Consider the following 18,468-nt stretch of genomic DNA (forward strand, 5'->3'; position numbering starts at 1 on the left):
TCACTCTCTGACAGCAGAGGGCGCTGATGGAACAGCAGAAATGCAGCGGTTACCCCGGAAACTCCACAAACAAAGCAGCTGCGCTAGTGCGCTAAGTTTTTTAAATGCTTCAAACAGCCATTCATTTTTTTGTAATCTCAATGTTGTTCATCACAGCACCAAATACTTAATACCTAAAGACTTAATAGGCTATTTATTTTCAAACTTAAACATTTTTATATTTTAATCTGGACTACAACATGCCCTAATGATTAGAAATGTTCTGATTATTTGTTATTGTTCAGTAAAACTTCATTAGTTAACATGTTAATTTATTATTACCAAACTGACAATGAAAAATACTTTTAAAACATTAATTATTCTTAGTTAGTTAATTTCTTAGTTACTGTTTAGTAACATTACTAAAATCAAAAGAACTTATTTAACGCACCTGAGATGATCAGTTGTATTTCTTAACATTAACAAAAAATAAAACTTTCTGTAACAAATGTAGCTATTGCTAAACCTTAGTTAATGCATTAAATAATGAGACCTTATTGTAAAGTGTTTCCTGATGTTCTTTATAGCCTAATTCTTTTGCACTTTTATCTGTTTGAAAATTTTACTTTATATATTTTTGTGTATTTTATTATTGTATTCAAACATTTAGAGTTCTTTTTGTTATTACAAAAAGAATTCTTAAACTTGTTATACTGTGACGACACTTTTTTTGCAACTTATTTCAATATCGTGATAATACCGTATAAGCTTCAGCGATTATCGCAACATGAAAATTTGATACCGTCACATGCCTATATATAAGTGATTGCTAAAATCCATTTCCCTTCTAGAACTTGATTGTTACACTTTATAGCACAAACCACGCATAGTCATGAATCAGTTCACTTTTATTCATAACTTTATTACATTGTAAAATTAACAGTAAATCATAATTTTATTAATCACATTTTATTAGTTAATCATTGTACCACACTGAGTATCACAAACAGCACTGCTGCATTTATTATTAGATCATTTTTGTCTTCAAGGCACCTTTTCCTTTAGATTTAATGGCTGTGACTTTGGTCCGTTCAGCTTCAGTTCGACAGCAGGAAGTTGCTGCCTTTACTGTTTCCTTTCGTGATATCAGAGACCAGGGAGTGCAGCCGCTCTGATAAAGCCACCTTTAAGAAAAGGTTAAGAAACACACTTTCAGTCTGTACATTTTCAGTCACTATATTTATTACAGTGAACTCACAATGTAATCGTGCGGCTCTTGTAGTCTCTTGTGCTGAGGATGCAGCGTTTGCAGGGAAATCTGTGCACGCTCACGACACTCTGAAGCACTGTTTAGGGGGCATGTGATCTGTGCACACAATCACAATTAGCTTCTGTACAGAAAATAATACCTTTTTGAAGAGGCTTTTAGTACATGTCTGTAAACTTTTCTTATAGAGTATTTAAGCAGTCTATCACTAACAAAGCTTATCAACTAGCCTGGGACAACATGATAAAACATGGTAACAATGTGCTAATTCATGCAAGAAACGTGCTAGCAATATGCTAAATCATGTTAGAAAAATGTTAAAACATGCTAGCAAATGTGCTAATTTGTGCAAGAAACATGCTAGCAAAATGCTAAATCATGTTAGCAAAAAGCTAAAACATGCTAGCAATGTGCTAATTCGTGCAAGAAACATGCAAGCTAAATCATGTTAGTAAAATGTTAAAACATGGTAGCAATGTGTTAATTCATGTTAGAAACATGTTAAAACATGTTAACAATGTGTTGATCTATTCTAACAACATGATTAAACATGGTATAGGCTAAATGATGCAAGAAACGTGCTAGTAAAAATGGTAAATAATGTTAGCAAAATGCTAAAACATGCTAGCAATGTGATATATCATGTTACCAAAATGTTAAAACATGTTAGCAATGTGTTAATTCATGCTAGAAACATGCTACAACCTGTTAACAATGTGTTTATTGAAGCTAGCAAAATGTTAAAACATGGTATGTGTTAAGTGATGCAGGAAACATGCTAACAATATGTTAAATCAGGCTAGCAATGTACTAATTCTTGTTCAAAACATGTTATCAAAATGCTAAAACATGTTAGCAATGTGATTAATCATGTTAACAACATGTTAAAACATGGTAGCAATGTGCAAATTCATACTAGAAAAATGCTAACAAAATGTTAAATCATATTAGCAAAATGTTAAAACATGCTAGCAAATGTGTTACTTCATGTTAGAAACATGTTTATTCTAACAACATGTTAAAACATGGTATGGGTTAATTGATGCAGGAAACATGCTAACAATATGTTAAATCATCTAACCAAAATGTGGTAAATCACATTAGTAATATGTTTAAACATGGTAACAATGTGATAAATCATGTTAGCAACATGTTAGAACATGGTAGCGATGTACTAATTCATGTTTTAACATTTTGCTAGCATGTTTCTAACATGAATTAGTACATCGCTACCATGTTCTAACATGTTGTTAACATGATTTATCACATTCAATGTGGTAGCAATGTGCTAATTCATGCTAGAAATGTTAAAACATGTTAGCAATGTAATAGATCATGTTAGCAACATGTTAGTACATGGTAGTAATGTGTTAATTGATGTTAGAAACATGTTAACAACATGTTAACACATGGTAGCAATGTGCTAACATGCTAAAACATGTTAGTAATGTGTTAATTAATGCTAACAACATTAATTGATGCTGGAAACATGTGGTAGCAATGTGGTAAACCATGGTAACAATAAGTTAAAACATGTTAACAACGTGTTAATCTATGTTAAAAACATTAAAACATGGTAGCAAATGTGTTAATTCATGCTAGAAATATGGTAAAACATGTTAACAATGTGTTAATTCATGCTAGCAACATGGTATGTGCTAATTGATGCTGGAAAGATGCTAGCAATGTGCTAAACCATGGTAACAATAAGTTAAAACATGGTAGCAATGTGTTAATTCATGTTAGCAAAAATGTTAAAACATGGTATGAGCTAACTGATGTTAGAAAACATGTTAAATCATTTTAACCAAAATGCAGTAAATCATGTTAGTAACATGTTAAAATATGGTAGCAATGTGTTAATTGATGTTAGCAACATGTTAAAACATGGTATGTGTTAAATGATGCTGGAAACATGCTAGCAATGTGCTAAATCATGCTAGCAATGTGATAATTCATGATAGCAACATGTTAAAAAAAATTGTAGCAATGTATTAATTCATGCTATGAACATGCTAAAACATGTTAGCAATGTATTAATTCATGCTAAAAACATGTTAGCCATGTGTTAATTGATGTTAGCAACATGTTAAAACATGGTATGTGTTAAATGATGCTGGAAACATGCTAGCAATGTGTTAATTTATGCTAACAGTATGTTAAATCTTGCTAGCAACATGCTAGCTATCCATTTTCCGATAGACTGTGTTGCCTTCAAAACTTTGCCTTCAGTATTGGCAGCACTTACCTGCCCACAGGAGAAGACATCCAAACGTAGACTGGTTACTTGAGCAGGTGTGATGGATTGAACAGCCTTGTCCAGTCCTAGAGGGTAGTAGTTCAGTGAGACGCCTGCTTTAGGGGCCGGTTCTTCTGATAGACACACCAGATCCATCTGCGGATGAGCTACGAAACAGAGATTCATTTGAACTAAATTCAGTTAAAGCTAATTTTTCATGTAAAAATCTAAAGAAATTAATAATAGTTTTGGAAAATCTCTTTAAAATTAATAAAACTTCAGTCATATACACACCATTTTCTAGAAATCTTGTCTATATCATCTTGAAATATTGACATTTTTAAGCCTTTTGCAATATTCTCTCTTTTTCTGTCTCTCTATACAGACAACAGATAAATGCTGACCGTCTGTGTCCAGAAGCCTATAGACAGACTTCCTTCCTGGCAGTGTGCTTTTCTCTGGATCTTCACTCATCTTCATTCTGGGATGACCTCTGACCTCTATCAGCTACAGTGAGGAGGAACCACAGTCTTGCTGGGTGAGTAATAAAACCACGAACATGTAATAATAAAGCACTCTGCGTGAGTTTTGATATCATGTTTGTACCTTATATACACACCCCAGAGAGGGCTGACGTGTGCAGGTCACCAGATGAGTCCCCACACCAACCACATCAATCTCATTATCCTGACGGACAGACAGACAGACCGGTCATGTACGTCTTCTTTAATTTATTTGTGATATGAAAAGCTCTTACCTTCTTGTTGAGTTCAGAGAGACTCTGTTCAGAAATACTGTTTGAGCCGACGATGATGAGAGACTCAAACTGAGGAACTGAGAACCTGCAGACAGAAACACAGATCGGTTTAGACTGGATGCATGTTGAAGTTTAATTCTTAGGGTTAAACCAGGGTTTGTGTTACTATTATACATTTTGATAATATTTATAGCACTTTAATAGTACTTTAATAGCAGTAATAGTACTTTAACCTAAACTAAATGAAAATCATAAATTATCCCTTGACAACTAGCTGAAATATAATAAGTTTAGTTTATAATTTTATTTTATTTCAGCTAATGTGTATTTTAAGTAATTACTTTTTTATTAAGGATATTAGTTTTAGTTAATAATAAACTTGGTTAAAAATAAAGCTATTAAAATCATTTTTGGTCATTTAAATTAAGCTGAAATAAAATAACATCAATTTTAGATGTAAAACGTAAACTTAAAGTTAAATGCAATATTTGGCAACTAGCTGAAATAAAATAAGTTTAGTTTTTGTTATTTTATTTTATTTCAGTTAATGTTTATTTTAAGTAATTGCATTTTTTTTTCAAGGATTTTAGTTTTAGTATAAAATAATAAACTAAATATATAAGGCTAAATAAAAAGCTATTAAAAATATTTTTTGCTAATATAAAATTAAGCTGAAATAAATGAACAAATATTAGATGTAAAACATAAACTTAAAAAAAAAATGTAAACAATATTTGGCACTTAGCTAAAATAAAATATTAAAAAACTAAACTTATTTTATTTTGGCTAGGTGTCAAATATTGTGTTTACATTTTTTTTAAGTTTATGTTTTACATCTAATATTTGTTATTTTATTTCAGCTTAATTTAAATTAGCTAAATGATTTTGAATAAAATTACAAATGCAGCCTTTAAAAAACGTAATTACTTAAAATAAACGTTAACTGAAATAAAATAAAATATTAAAAACTAAACTTATTTCAGTTTATGTTTATTTTGAGTAATTACTTTTTTTAAAGGATGCATTTGTAATTTTATTCAAAATCATTTTTGCTAATTTAAATTATTTTTATAATATTTGGCACCTAGCTGAAATAAAATAAGTTTAGTTTTTTAATATTTTATATCAGTTAAAGAATACATTTGTAAATTTATTCAAAGTAATTTTTGGTAATTAAAATTATTTTTATTTATATTTGGCAACAAGCTGAAATAAAACAAGTTTAGTTTTTTTATTTTATTTTATTTCAGTTAATATTAATGTTAAGTACAAAAAAAAACTTCTTTGGTTTTAGTTTTTGTTTTAGTTAAAAATATAAATTCGTTAAATTCTGATACTGGTTAATATAATAAAATAACAAATATTAGACTTAAAATATTAAACTTGAAATTTTGCCTTAGCAAATAACTGACGTAAATGCATTATTTAAGTAGAAGAACTAAAAATTACTAAAATTAAAATAATAAAAAGTAAAGCTAAATAGAGATATACAAAAAAAAAAAAAGACAAAAGCACATATAAAAATAAAAGCGAATAATTATAAATACAATAATAGTGAATAAATAATACTAAAGTAATCAACACGAACCCCAAGTGTGAGAAGTAAAATGCCTGTGTATTATTTGAGGTGGTGTGAAGGAAGTGTCTCACTCTTTGCTACATTCTTTGAAGACGCGCCGCACTTCCAGCGACTGCCTGCAGAGGTCGCCGCTGTCCAGCCTGACACCCAGCGGCCGATACCGCAGCTCAGACAGAGCCAATGCGACAGCACAGAAACACAGCAAACCACTACTGCACGACAAACACACACACTACAGTCATCTACAGTGAGATAAAACACAACTACACAATCACGTGTCTCTGGGAATGTCTTACCAGCTGACACTGTAGCTGTCAATCACTGGCAGGAAGTTTTGAGGGTATGCGATGGCGTAAGACAGGAAGGCCGCCAGCTCGCCCTCTCGAATGAGGTTCGTCTTTGACTCCAATAGCTGGCAGACGCGACCCAGCCAGCCCTTCGCCAGACAGATGAAGTCAATAGGGCCGCCACCGCCGCAGGGAGACAGAGTCTAACCAACCGAACACATATACATATCCGCTTTTTTTGTTAAAGGAATCAATATTTTTATTCAGCAAGGATGCATTAAATTGATCAAAAGTGATACTTAAGACATTTATAAAAGTAATATCAGCATATTAGAATGATTTCTGAAGGATCATGTGACACTGAAGACTGGAGTAATGTTGCTGAAAAATCACAGGGATAAATTACACTTTACTATATATTCACATAGAAAAGATTTATTTTAAATTATAAAAATATTTCTCAATTTTTAATGTATTTTTGATCAAATAAATGCAGCCTTGGTGAGCAAAAGAGACTAAAAACATAAAAAAAAATCGTCCCGACCCCAGAATTAAACAGCATATTTGATCACAAACGCTGAAATGTTTACCGACCTGTGGCCACACCTCCTCCAGCGAGGAAAAGGAAGTGACATAAGAGTGTGCCATGGTTCCCGCCACAGGAATGCCAAACAGACGCCCAGCGAGAGCATTACTTGTCAAATCAAAACCTGGAAAATCAAACCGTAGTTATTAGACCAGAAAGACTCGTCGTTTCAGAGTGTGATTGACTTCTAGATATTGTTGGAAACCAGAATTCTTTGCTGGAAACACATTAAGTGTGTTTTTGTGTCACTCACCACCAATGTATGTGTATCGGGAGGCGGTCAGGCCTCCGTCCGGACCCTGAGCTCTTCTGAGTCCCATCTCCATTAATCGACGTCTGGGACCTGCAGCCAAACGGAAACGAGCAGCATTGCTACACACCAGACTGAGAGGAGAGAGAGCATTCATTCGTTAATCGTTCAGTAAACTCGTCACCAAACCATCGATTCCACTTTCCACCACAATAAATCCCATTTTTTTAGAGTCAATCCCTTAAAGCTCTTCTTTGATCACCCAAATTGCATATTTTAATGTTTTTTATTAATAAAATAGCTTGAATTTAACTCCTTTGTGCTCCTAACTCCTAACACCTTTGCCTCATTAAGTATACGTGGATTAATGAATATGCAAATGAACCCCGCCTCCATTCGCTCACACCAGCTCAGAGATCCACTCGGTCAACTTACTGAAGTAAACACTGTACAATGGCATCACTCTTTACAACGTCATACACAACATAATTAATATGATTAGCCTTTAAATTGACTTTTATCAAACAGCTAATAATGTGTTGCTAAACATGTTCCCGTTCGCCATGTCAGAGTCAGATAGCTGCCTTCTAACAATCAGTATCCTTACAAACGCTTTGAGCAACTCAGAACATCAGTGGAGAAAGACATGTCATAATATACATCTTACACCCGCTATATTGCTAAATCTACGAGACTCCCCTCTAGTTCTCTGTTAATGATATGCTAAAGCCCGCTGACACGTTGACGTGATTGGTTAAAGGTAGTTTGTGACCGCACAGACACCAGCGATTTCAAACCGCGTTTGAGACTTTCTTTCTTTCACTGCGGTTTTAAGTAGAAAATACTCAGCAATGGTGTTGACTTATGAATTTGCACATGGATTGTTTTAAAGCATATTAAAAACACCACATTTAAACAACATTAAAAACTTAATTTTCACTACAGGGGGGACTATAAACCCCTAAATTTCAACTTGTGAAAATGATATTGAAATAATTTTTTCCATTGTTTTTTAAAAAAAAATACATTTTTGATTTGTAAAATTTGATTTATTAAAGGTGCCCTCGAATGAAAAATTGAATTTATCTTGGCATAGTTGAATAACAAGAGTTCAGTACATGGAAATGACATACAGTGAGTCTCAAACTTCATTGTTTCCTCTTCTTATATAAATCTAATTTGTTTAAAAGACCTCAGAAGAACAGGCGAATCTCAACATAACACCGAATGTTACATAACAGTCGGGATCATTCATATGTATGACCCCAATATTTGCATATGCCAGCTCATGTTCAAGGCATTAGACAAGGGCAGCCAGTATTAACGTCTGGATCTGTGCACAGCTGAATCATCAGACTAGGTAAGCAAGCAAGAACAATAGCGAAAAATGGCAGAAGGAGCAATAATAACTGACATGATCCATGATTACATGATATTTTTAGTGATATTTGTAAATTGTCTTTCTAAATGTTTCGTTAGCATGTTGCTAATGTACTGTTAAATGTGGTTAAAGTTACCATCGATTCTTACTGTATTCACGGAGACAAGAGCCGTCGTTATTTTCATTATTAAACACTTGCAGTCTGTATAATTCATAAACACAACTTCATTCTTTATAAATCTCTCCAACAGTGTAGCATTAGCCGTTAGCCACAGAGCATAGCCTCAAACTCATTCAGAATCAAACGTAAACATCAAAATAAATACTTTACTCACATAATTCGAAGCATGCATACAGTATGCATGATGAACATCTTGTAAAGATCCATTTGAGGGTTATATTAGCTGTGTGAACTTTGTAAATGCACTGTAATATAGTCGAGAGCTCGTGTGGCAGGGAGCAGGCGAATTAAAGGGGCGGCGCGCTGCCAAAATCAGTGCATAGTTAATGATGCCCCAAAATAGGCAGTTAAAAATCTATGGGGTATTTTGAGCTGAAACTTCACAGACACATTCAGGGGACACCTTAGACTTATTATACTTATATTACATCTTGTAAAAAAAATGTTAGATGGCACCTTTAAGTTAAAAAAAAATATTTTAAATTTTATTTTTAAATCATGAAACAAACAAAAGTTGTGGAAAACGACATTCTGTAGAATGGCCCATGGCATTGCATAATGAATGAATGTCATTTAATATAATGCTGTAATCTATGTGTTTTTGTATTTACCTGGCGTAGTTCACCAGGCAGAGCAGGCTGGTCTCCAGCAGCTGAACTACAGCCAGCGGTCCAGATACTTCCAACAGAGGAACCTAAAAACATGAATTACAGACACAGGAACTCAACCTCCTGTAGCAGAAGACCAGATTACCCTTGACCTCTGAATCGCTCACATACTCTGGCGAAGACGACGGATCCCTCAGGTAATGCTGACACAGACACAGCCGAACAGTCCAGCTCCTTCAGATATGTGAAAAAGGCAGCGTCTGTGTCCGCCGGGAGGACGGAGCGCAAATACTCCACATCTGAAACACAGGAGATGATGCTGAGCTGATGAGCGGACAGAATGTGATACAGTAGACCTCATTTCCATGGACTTTGCTTGCATTCATCATGTTGCAACTACTGACTTGCAGATAACACCATTAGACTGCGAAATGCATGTCAAGAAACAAGCGCATATCTGCAAACGTGTGTTGGGTGTGTTGATCAGTAAATCAAGGGCATGTGAGTCCACTCTGTAGTGTGATTACGTAGTACACAGGACTGCGGTGTTCTGATCTAGGCAGAAGTTCATTTGCATTCATGGCGTACATTCCTTTTAGAATGCATACATACATTCCTGTCATTGTCCAACTGGAAGACCGTCTCAAAACCTAGGGAGCCTAACTAGACCGCATTTTCAGGCACCACAGGAGTCCGCTGAGCCCAAATATGCTGCAAAATCACTTGCTTTCGAGATGGCAGCTTATTAGGTTAGTGATACACTTCCAAAAATTCACTCTACTTAGTCAGATCACAAGGGTTTGAGTCAGCTGTGTAGACAGCATACGATGCATGCCCAGAAAAACTATTTAGGTAGTCAGTTAACTAGGTTTTAAGACATGCCAAAAAATGCTGTCTATGCAGTCATCGCAAAGTTTTGTGAATACTGTTTTGGCAGCATACTATGTTTTGAGATGCATGATGTAGTCAGTGCACAAGGTTTTAAAACACATGCCAAAAATGCTGTCTAGTTAGGCAGCATACTAAGTTTTGAGATGCATGCCCACAAAAACTGTTTAGGTTTTAAGACATGCCAAAAAATGCTGTCTATGCAGTCATCGCAAAGTTTTAAAACACTGTCAAAAGCTTCCTGCTTCCTAGACAGCATACCAAAAAAACTGTTTAGGTAGTCATTTCACTTGGTTTTAAAACATATCCCTAACTAATGCTGTCTAGTTAGGCAGCATACTAGGTTTTGAGATGTATGATGTAGGCAGGGCACTTTGTAGAATGCATACTGGGTTAAGATGCATGCCCAAAAATGCTGTTTGAGCAGGGAGCTTACTTGGTTTTAAGACGTATGCCTGACAAATGCTGTTTAGCATACTAGATTTTGAGATGCATGATGTAGTCAGTGCACTAGGTTTTAGACACATACCAAAAATGCTGTCTAGTTATGCATCATACTAGGTTTTGAGATGCATGCCCAAGAAAAATGTTTAGGTAGTTGGTCACTAGGTTTTAAGACGTGCCAAAAAATTCTATCTATGCAGTCATCGAGTTTTGTGACACTGTCAAAAACTGCATATGTAGACAGCATACTAGGTTTTGAGATGCATAGCCAAAAAAGCTGTTTAGGTAGTCATTTCATTTGGTTTTAAGACATATGCCTAACTAATGACTAACTAATCTAGTTAGGCAGCATACTAGGTTTTGAGATGTATGATGTAGTAAGTGCACTCTGTAGACTCCATACTAGGTTAAGATGCATGCCCAAAAAAGCTATTTGAGCAGGTAGCCTACTTGGTTTTAAGACACATGCTCAATGCTGTTTAGTTAAGAAGCTTACTATGTTTTGAGATGCATGATGTAGTCAGTGCACTAGGTTTTAAGACACATGCCAAAAATGCTGTCTAGTTATGCAGCATACTAGGTTTTGAGATGCTTGCCCACAAAAACTGTTTAGGTAGTTGGTCACTAGGTTTTAAGACGTGCCAAAAAATGCTATCTATGCAGTCATGGCAAGTTTTGTGACACTGTCAAAAACTGCCTATGTAGACAGCATACTAGGTTTTGAGATGCATAGCCGAAAAAGCTGTTTAGGTAGTCATTTCATTTGGTTTTAAGACATATGCCTAACTAATGCTGTCTAGTTAGGTAGCATACTAGGTTTTGAGATGTATGATGTAGTCAGTGCACTATGTAGACCGCATACTAGGTATTACATATTAAGATGCATGCCCAAAAAGCTGTTTGAGCAGGGAGCTTACTTGGTTTTAAGACATATGCCTGACAAATGCTGTTTAGTTAGGCAGCATACTAGGTTTTGAGATGCATGATGTAGTCAGTGCACTAGGTTTTAAGACACATGCCAAAAATGCTGCCTAGTTAGGTAGCATACTACGTTTTTGAGATGCATGCCCAAAACTGCTGTTTGGGTAGTGAGCTCACTTGGTTCTAAGACATATGCTCAACAAATGCTGTCTAGTTTGGCAGCATACTAGGTTTAGAGATGTAGTTAGTGCACTATGTAGACTGCATACTAGGTTAAGATACATACCTAAAAAAAGCTGTTTAAGTAGGGAGCTTACTTGGTTTTAAGACATATGCCTGACAAATGCTGTTTAGTTAGGCAGCATACTAGGTTTTGAGATGCATGACCACAAAAACTGTTTAGGTTTTAAGAAATGAAAAAAAAAAAAAAATGCTGTCTATGCAGTCATCGCAAAGTTTTAAAACACTGTCAAAAGCTGCCTGCCTATTAGACAGCATACTAGGTTATGAGATGCATGATGTAGGCAGTGCACTAGATTTTAAGACGCATGCCAAAAAAAGCTGTCTAGTTATGCAGCATACTAGGTTTTGAACCACATGCTGTGTAGGGAGCTCACTAGACATACCCAAAAATTCTGTGTTCTTGGGCAGCATACTAGTTTTTGAGACTCATTCCAAGTATGTATGCAGTACACATTCTCACCGTCATCTGAGAAAGTGAAGTTTTGCAGGAACAGCAAACAGTCGCTCAGACCCGCAAAGAGCGAAAATCCTCCGCCGAACGGGTTATCCCTGAAAAACAGTTCGAACACGGCAGGCTCGTTGTGTCTGCCCGCGCGCCAGTACGCGTACGCCATGGTGAATTGGTACAGATCCGTGAGAAGCGGCGGTACCCGGTTGAGCACGGAGCGCTCGAGCGCCGCACGCGCTTCATTTCTCTCACATGTCGCCATTTTCAGTCCAGTTTATCGGGTTGTTTTTGTTGTGCAACATGCAGTATTGGTGTTTCCTGTCTTTCCTTTAGTATCTGGCGTCTCCCACCATGCTCACGTGTAACCGGGTGACCCTTTACACAGTTACATGATTCCTGCTAGTATTTAGTCTCCGCCCAACATGTGTTCTTCAATCACTGATGTGTTTGTAAACTGGTTAGAGGTTTCAACACTTCCACACACTGTATGATCCTGAAGGTTTATTTGCATGCTAGGAAGATGGTACATAATAAACATACATACTAAAGTACCACTTTAGCAGACTGATTTATTTATTTTTTTTAAGTGTCAATAATTTAGATCAGGGATTTTCCAAATTATTTTTTAACTATGAAGCCCCTAAAAGGTCGCGGAGATTGAAAAAAATAGATGGGAGGAAAAATCAGCTATATTTCATTGTTTTTGCATTCTCTTGCAAAAGTATTGCGTTCCCGACTTTGCATCACTCGCAAAACTTTGCGTTCTCTCGCGAATGTATTACGTTTCTTCTCTAAGAAACTTTTCATCGCTTTTAATACATTTGCGTTTTCTCACAAATGCTTTGCGCTCCTACAATTAACTTTACATTCGCTCTCTAAATGTTTGCATTCTATCGGCAATCTATTCCGTTCCCATAACGAACTTTGCATTCTCTGGCAAATGTATTAAGCTTCTTCTCCAAGAAACTTTTCATCCCTTTTAAAATATTTGTGTTTTCTCGAAAATGTTTGCGTTTTCCCCAAGAAACTTTACATTCGCTCTCAAAACGTTTACGTTCTATTGGCAATCTAATCCGTTCCCATAAGAAACTTTTTTTCCGTTAGCAAAACTTTGCGTTCTCTTGCAAATGTATTACGTTTCTTCTCCAAGAAACTTTTAATAACTTTTAAAACGTTTGCGTTTTCTCACAACTGTTTTGCATTACAATAAACTTTACATTCGCTCTCTAACCGTTTGTGTTCTATCGGCAATCTATTCCGTTCCCATAAGAAATTTTGCAAACTTTGCGTTCTCTCGCAAATGTATTAAGCTTCTTCACCAAGAAATTTTCATCGCTTTTAAAATGTTTGCGTTTTCTCGAAAATGTTTGCGTTCGCCCAAGAAACTTTACATTCGCTCTCAAAACGTTTACGTTCTATTGGCAATCTCATCCGTTCCCATAAGAAACTTTTTTTCCGTTAGCAAAACTTTGCGTTCTCTCGCAAATGTATTACGTTTCTACTCCAATAAACTTTTCATCGCTTTTAAAACGTTTGCGTTTCCTCACAACTGTTTTGTGTTAAAATAAACTTTACATTCGCTCTCTAAACGTTTGTGTTCTATCGGCAATCTATTCCGTTCCCATAAGAAACTTTGCAAACTTTGCGTTCTCTTGCAAATGTATTAAGCTGCTTCTCCAAGAAACTTTTCATCGCTTTTAAAATGTTTGCGTTTTCTCGAAAATGTTTTGCATTCGCCCAAGAAACTTTACATTCGCTCTCTAAACGTTTGTGTTCAATCGGCAATCTATTCCGTTCCCATAAGAAACTTTGCGAACTTTGCGTTCTCTTGCAAATGTATTAAGCTTCTTCTCCAATTAACTTTTCATTGTTTTTAAAATGTTTGCGTTCCCCCAAGAAACTTTACATTTGCCCTCAAAATGTTTGCGTTCCATTAGCAATCTATTCCGTTCCCATGAGAAACTTTGCATCACTCACAAAACTTTGCGTTCTCTCGCAAATGTATTACGTTTCTTCTCAAAGTTTGCGCTCCATCTGAAAACTTTTGCTTGCAAAAGCTTTGAAATATAGTTTCTATTCCCACTTTATATTATTTTCATCACAATAGTTTTTTTTCTTTAATTGGTTATTCAGGGAATGCTAACATTTTGAGAGAACGCAAAAGCATTGAAATATAATTTTCCTCGCATCTCATTTTTTCCATCACCTAATTTATTTACTTTCAAGTCACCTTAATTTTAAGTTAAGTTTTCAACAATTTAGTAAACAAATTTCATCTTTTTAAAAAACAAACAAGGGGTTTATTTCAACTTTTTATTTTTTAATCATTTTACATTTTTATAAATTAATTGACTGATACCGTTTCATCAACTTTTGCACCCCCTGCAATTTCCTCCAGGGTTGTAAATAATAGTATTTAGTTATAATAGTAAAGCCATCAAAACATGGAAATGACACAAATGTTAGTACTGATGCCTAACGGAATAGTTTAGTGGTGTTTTATTTGTTTGTTTATTGATTTAGGTGATCAGCAGCATCCATTACATTCACGCTCATTGGACGTTCTGCTAAACATCTCTGTTTGTTCTGTATGGAAAAACAAAATCATATGGGTTGGGGATGAATTGAGGGTGAGTAAATGAAGACAGAACAACAAACATTAAGAAAACAACCCAGCCATAAGACACAATATATACATTTATTTCAGCAGTATGTTCAGAATATACATGAATTACAGCAGGATTTTAATGGTCACAATCTACATTTCTCAAGGAACTTTTCATCAACTTTAGTGTTTCTCGCAAATGTATTGTGTTCCCCCAACAAACTTTGCATTCACTCTCAAAATGTTTGCGTTTATCAGCAATAAATGTGTTCAGCAGGATTTTAATGGTCTCAATCTACTTCTAGATTGATTGAATCATCTTGAATCTTTTTGAGCAGGAAAATGTTTCGCCAACTCTTTCGTTAGAGTGTGTCGATGCCCCGCCCAGGTGAAATGAGTGGGCTGTCCTGTACTCTCCTGACCCGCGGCGTACTCAAAGTGGGCACTCAGCTCAATGGCCAACGCTGATCGTACCAACCCCACCCCTCCGCCCCGCTCGGGTCCGGGATGGTACAGTCTGCCGCTGGCCGGCTGCATGAAGAGAGATTCTGGGCGGAACGGAACGGTCAGTTTAGCTCCGCCCCCACAGTATGACAGACGCTCCTCGTGCCCCGCCTCCGATAACAGGTGCGTGAAAACAATGGGCTGATCTTCACAGCGCAGGAAGTTGCGTTCACGTCCGCAGAGCGAGAGGAAGGGGAAGTCCTGTTGATAACGGCCACTCTGGTTCAACTTCAGACGACTGAAGAAGAAAACTAAGAAGTGCTGGTCTGATAGAGACAGAACACACAGAACAGTAATGTTGCATTAAAACTCAGAGCTGGTCGGTTTGATTCAAACTCATTATTATAAAACATTATGTTCAAATAAACATTTCCCAAACTTTTATGTTAGCTAAACTATAAATATATTTAAAAATATTTACTTGAAGTACCCCTAATATTTATGTTGGCTTGAGAAAGATCATACTGATCTGCTAAAGCTTTTTATTATTACTTTGAGACTAAAATTTCGAAATGAGAGCTTTCAAACTACATCCACCAAACTCTGGTCAGACCATCAGACTGTTCTGCTAGCAATCTGTTAAATATGCTAGCAACAGGCTAATCATGCTAACAACATGTTAATACATGCTAGCAAAATGTGTTAAAACATGCTAGCAAAAAAATGTTAATCATGTTAACATGTTAAAACATGCTAGCAACATGCTACATTGTGTGAGAAACATGTTAATCATGCTAGCAAAATGCTAATCATGTTAACAAACACGTTAAAACATGCTAAAATATTATATTAACGTGTTAAAATATGTTAGCAAACATGTTAAATCGTGTTAGAAATGTTAGCACATGTTAGAAAATACGTTAACAAAATGCTAATCATGCTAGCAACATTCTAATCATGTTAACATGTTAAAAATGCTAACAACATGTTAGCAACATGTTAAATCATGTGAGAAACATGTTAGCAAAATGTTGACAAACATGTTAATCATGTTAGCAAAATGCTAATTATGTTAACAAACATGTTAAAACATGCTAGCAATGTGTTAAAATATGTTAAGAACATGGTAATCATGTTAATATGTTAAAACGTGATAATGTTAAGTCATGCTAACAACATGTTAACAACATGTTAAATCATGTTAAAAATGTTAGCAAACATGCTAGAAATATGCTAACAAAATGCTAATCATGCTACCAAATTCTAATCATGTTAACATGTTATAACATGCTAGCAACATGTTAACAGCATGCAAAATCGTGTGAGAAACATGTTAACAAAATGTTGACAAACATGTTAATCAATGCTAGCAAAAGGCTAATCATGTTAAACATGTTAAAACTTGCTAGCAATGTGTTAAATCATTATAGCAACATATTAAAATATGTTAACAACATGACAATCATCTTAACATGTTAAAACATGCTAGCAATGTAAAATCATGCTAACATGCTATGAATATGCTAGCATTATGCTAATAATGCTACCAATATGCTAATCATGTTAATATGTTAAAACATGCTAACAATGTGTTAAATATTGCTAACATGTAAAACATGATAGCAATGTGTTAAAATATGCTAACAACACAGTAATTATGTAACATGTTAAAACATGCTAGCAATGTTGAATCATGTTAAAAATGTTAAAACATGTTAACCTGTTAAATTGTGTTAGAAATGTTAGAAAACATGCTAGAACTATGCTAACAAAATGCTAATCATGCTAGCAACATGTTAATCATGTTAACGTGTTAAAACATGTTAACAACATGCAAAATCGTGTAAGAAACATGTTAGCAAAAAATGCTGACAAACATGTTAATCATGCTAACATGCTAAAACATAACAACATATTAAAATATATGCTAACATGGTGATCATGCTAACATGTTAAAACATGCTAATAATGTTAAATCATGCTAACAACATTGTGTTATAAATGTTAGCAAACATGCTAATCATGCTAGCGACATGATAAAACATGCAAGCAAACATACTGAAACACAACAGCAATGTGTCAAAACATGCTAACAATCTGCTAAATCATGCAAGCAACTCATCTAGTTTAAATTAATATTTCAATAATTTAACGCATTATTATTATTATTAACTCTAATTATGAACAAACACAGAAATATATTAGTTGCAAAATACATTAAAATTGTTCTGTAAAATAAAAATAAAACAATAATTATTTTTATCAAATATTCATTTAATTAACAAATAATTACAATACTGATATTTATGCCATAAATTCTTTATTTCCAAATGTTCAAATCCTCGAGCTTTTAACATTTCAAAGTCTTGAGCTTTTAAATGTCTATCTACAACAAATTATTGGAAATCTTACGAATATTTTCAGTTATATTCGGATTAAATTTGGAATAATTTATTTATTTTAATTTCACATTCTTAAACCCTGCATGGGTTATGAATATTTAACCATACAATACTGTGGTATTATCATCATACATCATCACTGTACCATGTTAAACCGCAGTAAGAGCCATTTGAAGTACAGAAATGTAAAGAGGATTAACCCTAATGTACTGCAGTCACTGTGTAAGAGGTTTATATTAATGTAACACAGACCACATGACATATGAATACATTACTCAACATAGCATTACTAAGGGTTCACAAATATATTGGCTTTACTGTTGATACAGAAATAGAAATACCTTTGAAACAGGTGACAAAGTTCTTCACCTTGGTGTCATCCAGAAAGAGCTTGACAAGAGAGAACATAAATCATGATTATGAGAATAACATCAATGTTATCAGCCATCTTGTCAGAGGTGTACCTGTCCTTGATGATCGATATAGTAGAAATACTCTCTGATTCTCGCTTCTGGACTCTGTCCTTGTGTGTATGAGGACACATCCCTGCAGAACAACCTCCACTGAGGACTAAACAGCCTGTTGACAAACCTCATAACTGCTTATGTACAGCAAAACCGCTGCATTGTTATTATGTTTATATTTTGTAGAGTTCCAGCTGTCTCTGTGTCCGGGGGAAACAAACGCCACGCACATCAGTTCCGCCTTTCTGTGATTGAATCGCCGTTGTTTTATAGTTTTATAGTGTTTGGGTTGCATTAGTGTTTACAAGATCTGCTAAACATCATCAGATTTTGCTAGATAAGAAGTCACATTATTATAATACTTTAAAAGCAGTGGCGCATTTGATTTTACTTCAGGTAAACACTAGATGGCGCTGTGTAGTATTTAATAGGCAAGATGCTTATTGGCAGAATACAAACATAAATAAAAAGTTTAATTTTAAAATGCATTAGAGA

At 34.9% G+C, this 18,468-nt stretch overlaps 2 protein-coding genes and 1 long non-coding RNA gene across 4 annotated transcripts in view; 1 reads left to right on the forward strand and 2 right to left on the reverse strand.

Annotated features, from left to right (window-relative positions):
• LOC137019243 (uncharacterized) overlaps positions 1-4,181 on the forward strand; it is a 30,788-nt gene extending 26,607 nt beyond the window's left edge. Inside the window, exons 4-5 of the long non-coding RNA XR_010894983.1 lie at positions 3,871-4,023; positions 4,110-4,181. This is a non-coding gene — a long non-coding RNA (uncharacterized lncRNA). The remainder of the gene's footprint in view (positions 1-3,870; positions 4,024-4,109) is intronic.
• naprt (nicotinate phosphoribosyltransferase) lies at positions 883-12,573 on the reverse strand. 2 transcript variants are annotated; one of them, XM_067384491.1, is made up of 13 exons: positions 12,071-12,570; positions 9,286-9,413; positions 9,118-9,200; positions 6,948-7,078; positions 6,703-6,818; positions 6,118-6,311; positions 5,893-6,033; positions 4,243-4,327; positions 4,092-4,172; positions 3,890-3,992; positions 3,495-3,652; positions 1,238-1,345; positions 883-1,163 (listed from the first exon to the last, which is right to left on the reverse strand). In XM_067384491.1, the coding sequence occupies exons 1-13, from the start codon at positions 12,318-12,320 to the stop codon at positions 1,077-1,079; spliced, it is 1,665 nt and encodes a 554-aa protein (XP_067240592.1). In that variant the 5' UTR covers positions 12,321-12,570; the 3' UTR covers positions 883-1,076. The 2 variants fall into 2 exon arrangements, with proteins under 2 accessions (XP_067240592.1, XP_067240593.1); XM_067384492.1 differs by lacking the exons at positions 883-1,163; positions 1,238-1,345 and having other exon boundaries at positions 3,517-3,652; positions 3,780-3,992; positions 12,071-12,573.
• A 2,180-nt stretch (positions 12,574-14,753) lies between these two features.
• c4h8orf82 (chromosome 4 C8orf82 homolog) lies at positions 14,754-18,201 on the reverse strand. Its single transcript, XM_067383325.1, has 3 exons — positions 17,974-18,201; positions 17,851-17,899; positions 14,754-15,433 (listed from the first exon to the last, which is right to left on the reverse strand). The coding sequence occupies exons 1-3, from the start codon at positions 18,103-18,105 to the stop codon at positions 14,979-14,981; spliced, it is 636 nt and encodes a 211-aa protein (XP_067239426.1). The 5' UTR covers positions 18,106-18,201; the 3' UTR covers positions 14,754-14,978.
• Positions 18,202-18,468: the final 267 nt, after the last annotated feature.

The sequence above is a fragment of the Chanodichthys erythropterus genome, chromosome 4, assembly GCF_024489055.1.
Source record: "Chanodichthys erythropterus isolate Z2021 chromosome 4, ASM2448905v1, whole genome shotgun sequence".
In the NCBI taxonomy this organism is placed as follows: Eukaryota; Metazoa; Chordata; class Actinopteri; order Cypriniformes; family Xenocyprididae; genus Chanodichthys; species Chanodichthys erythropterus.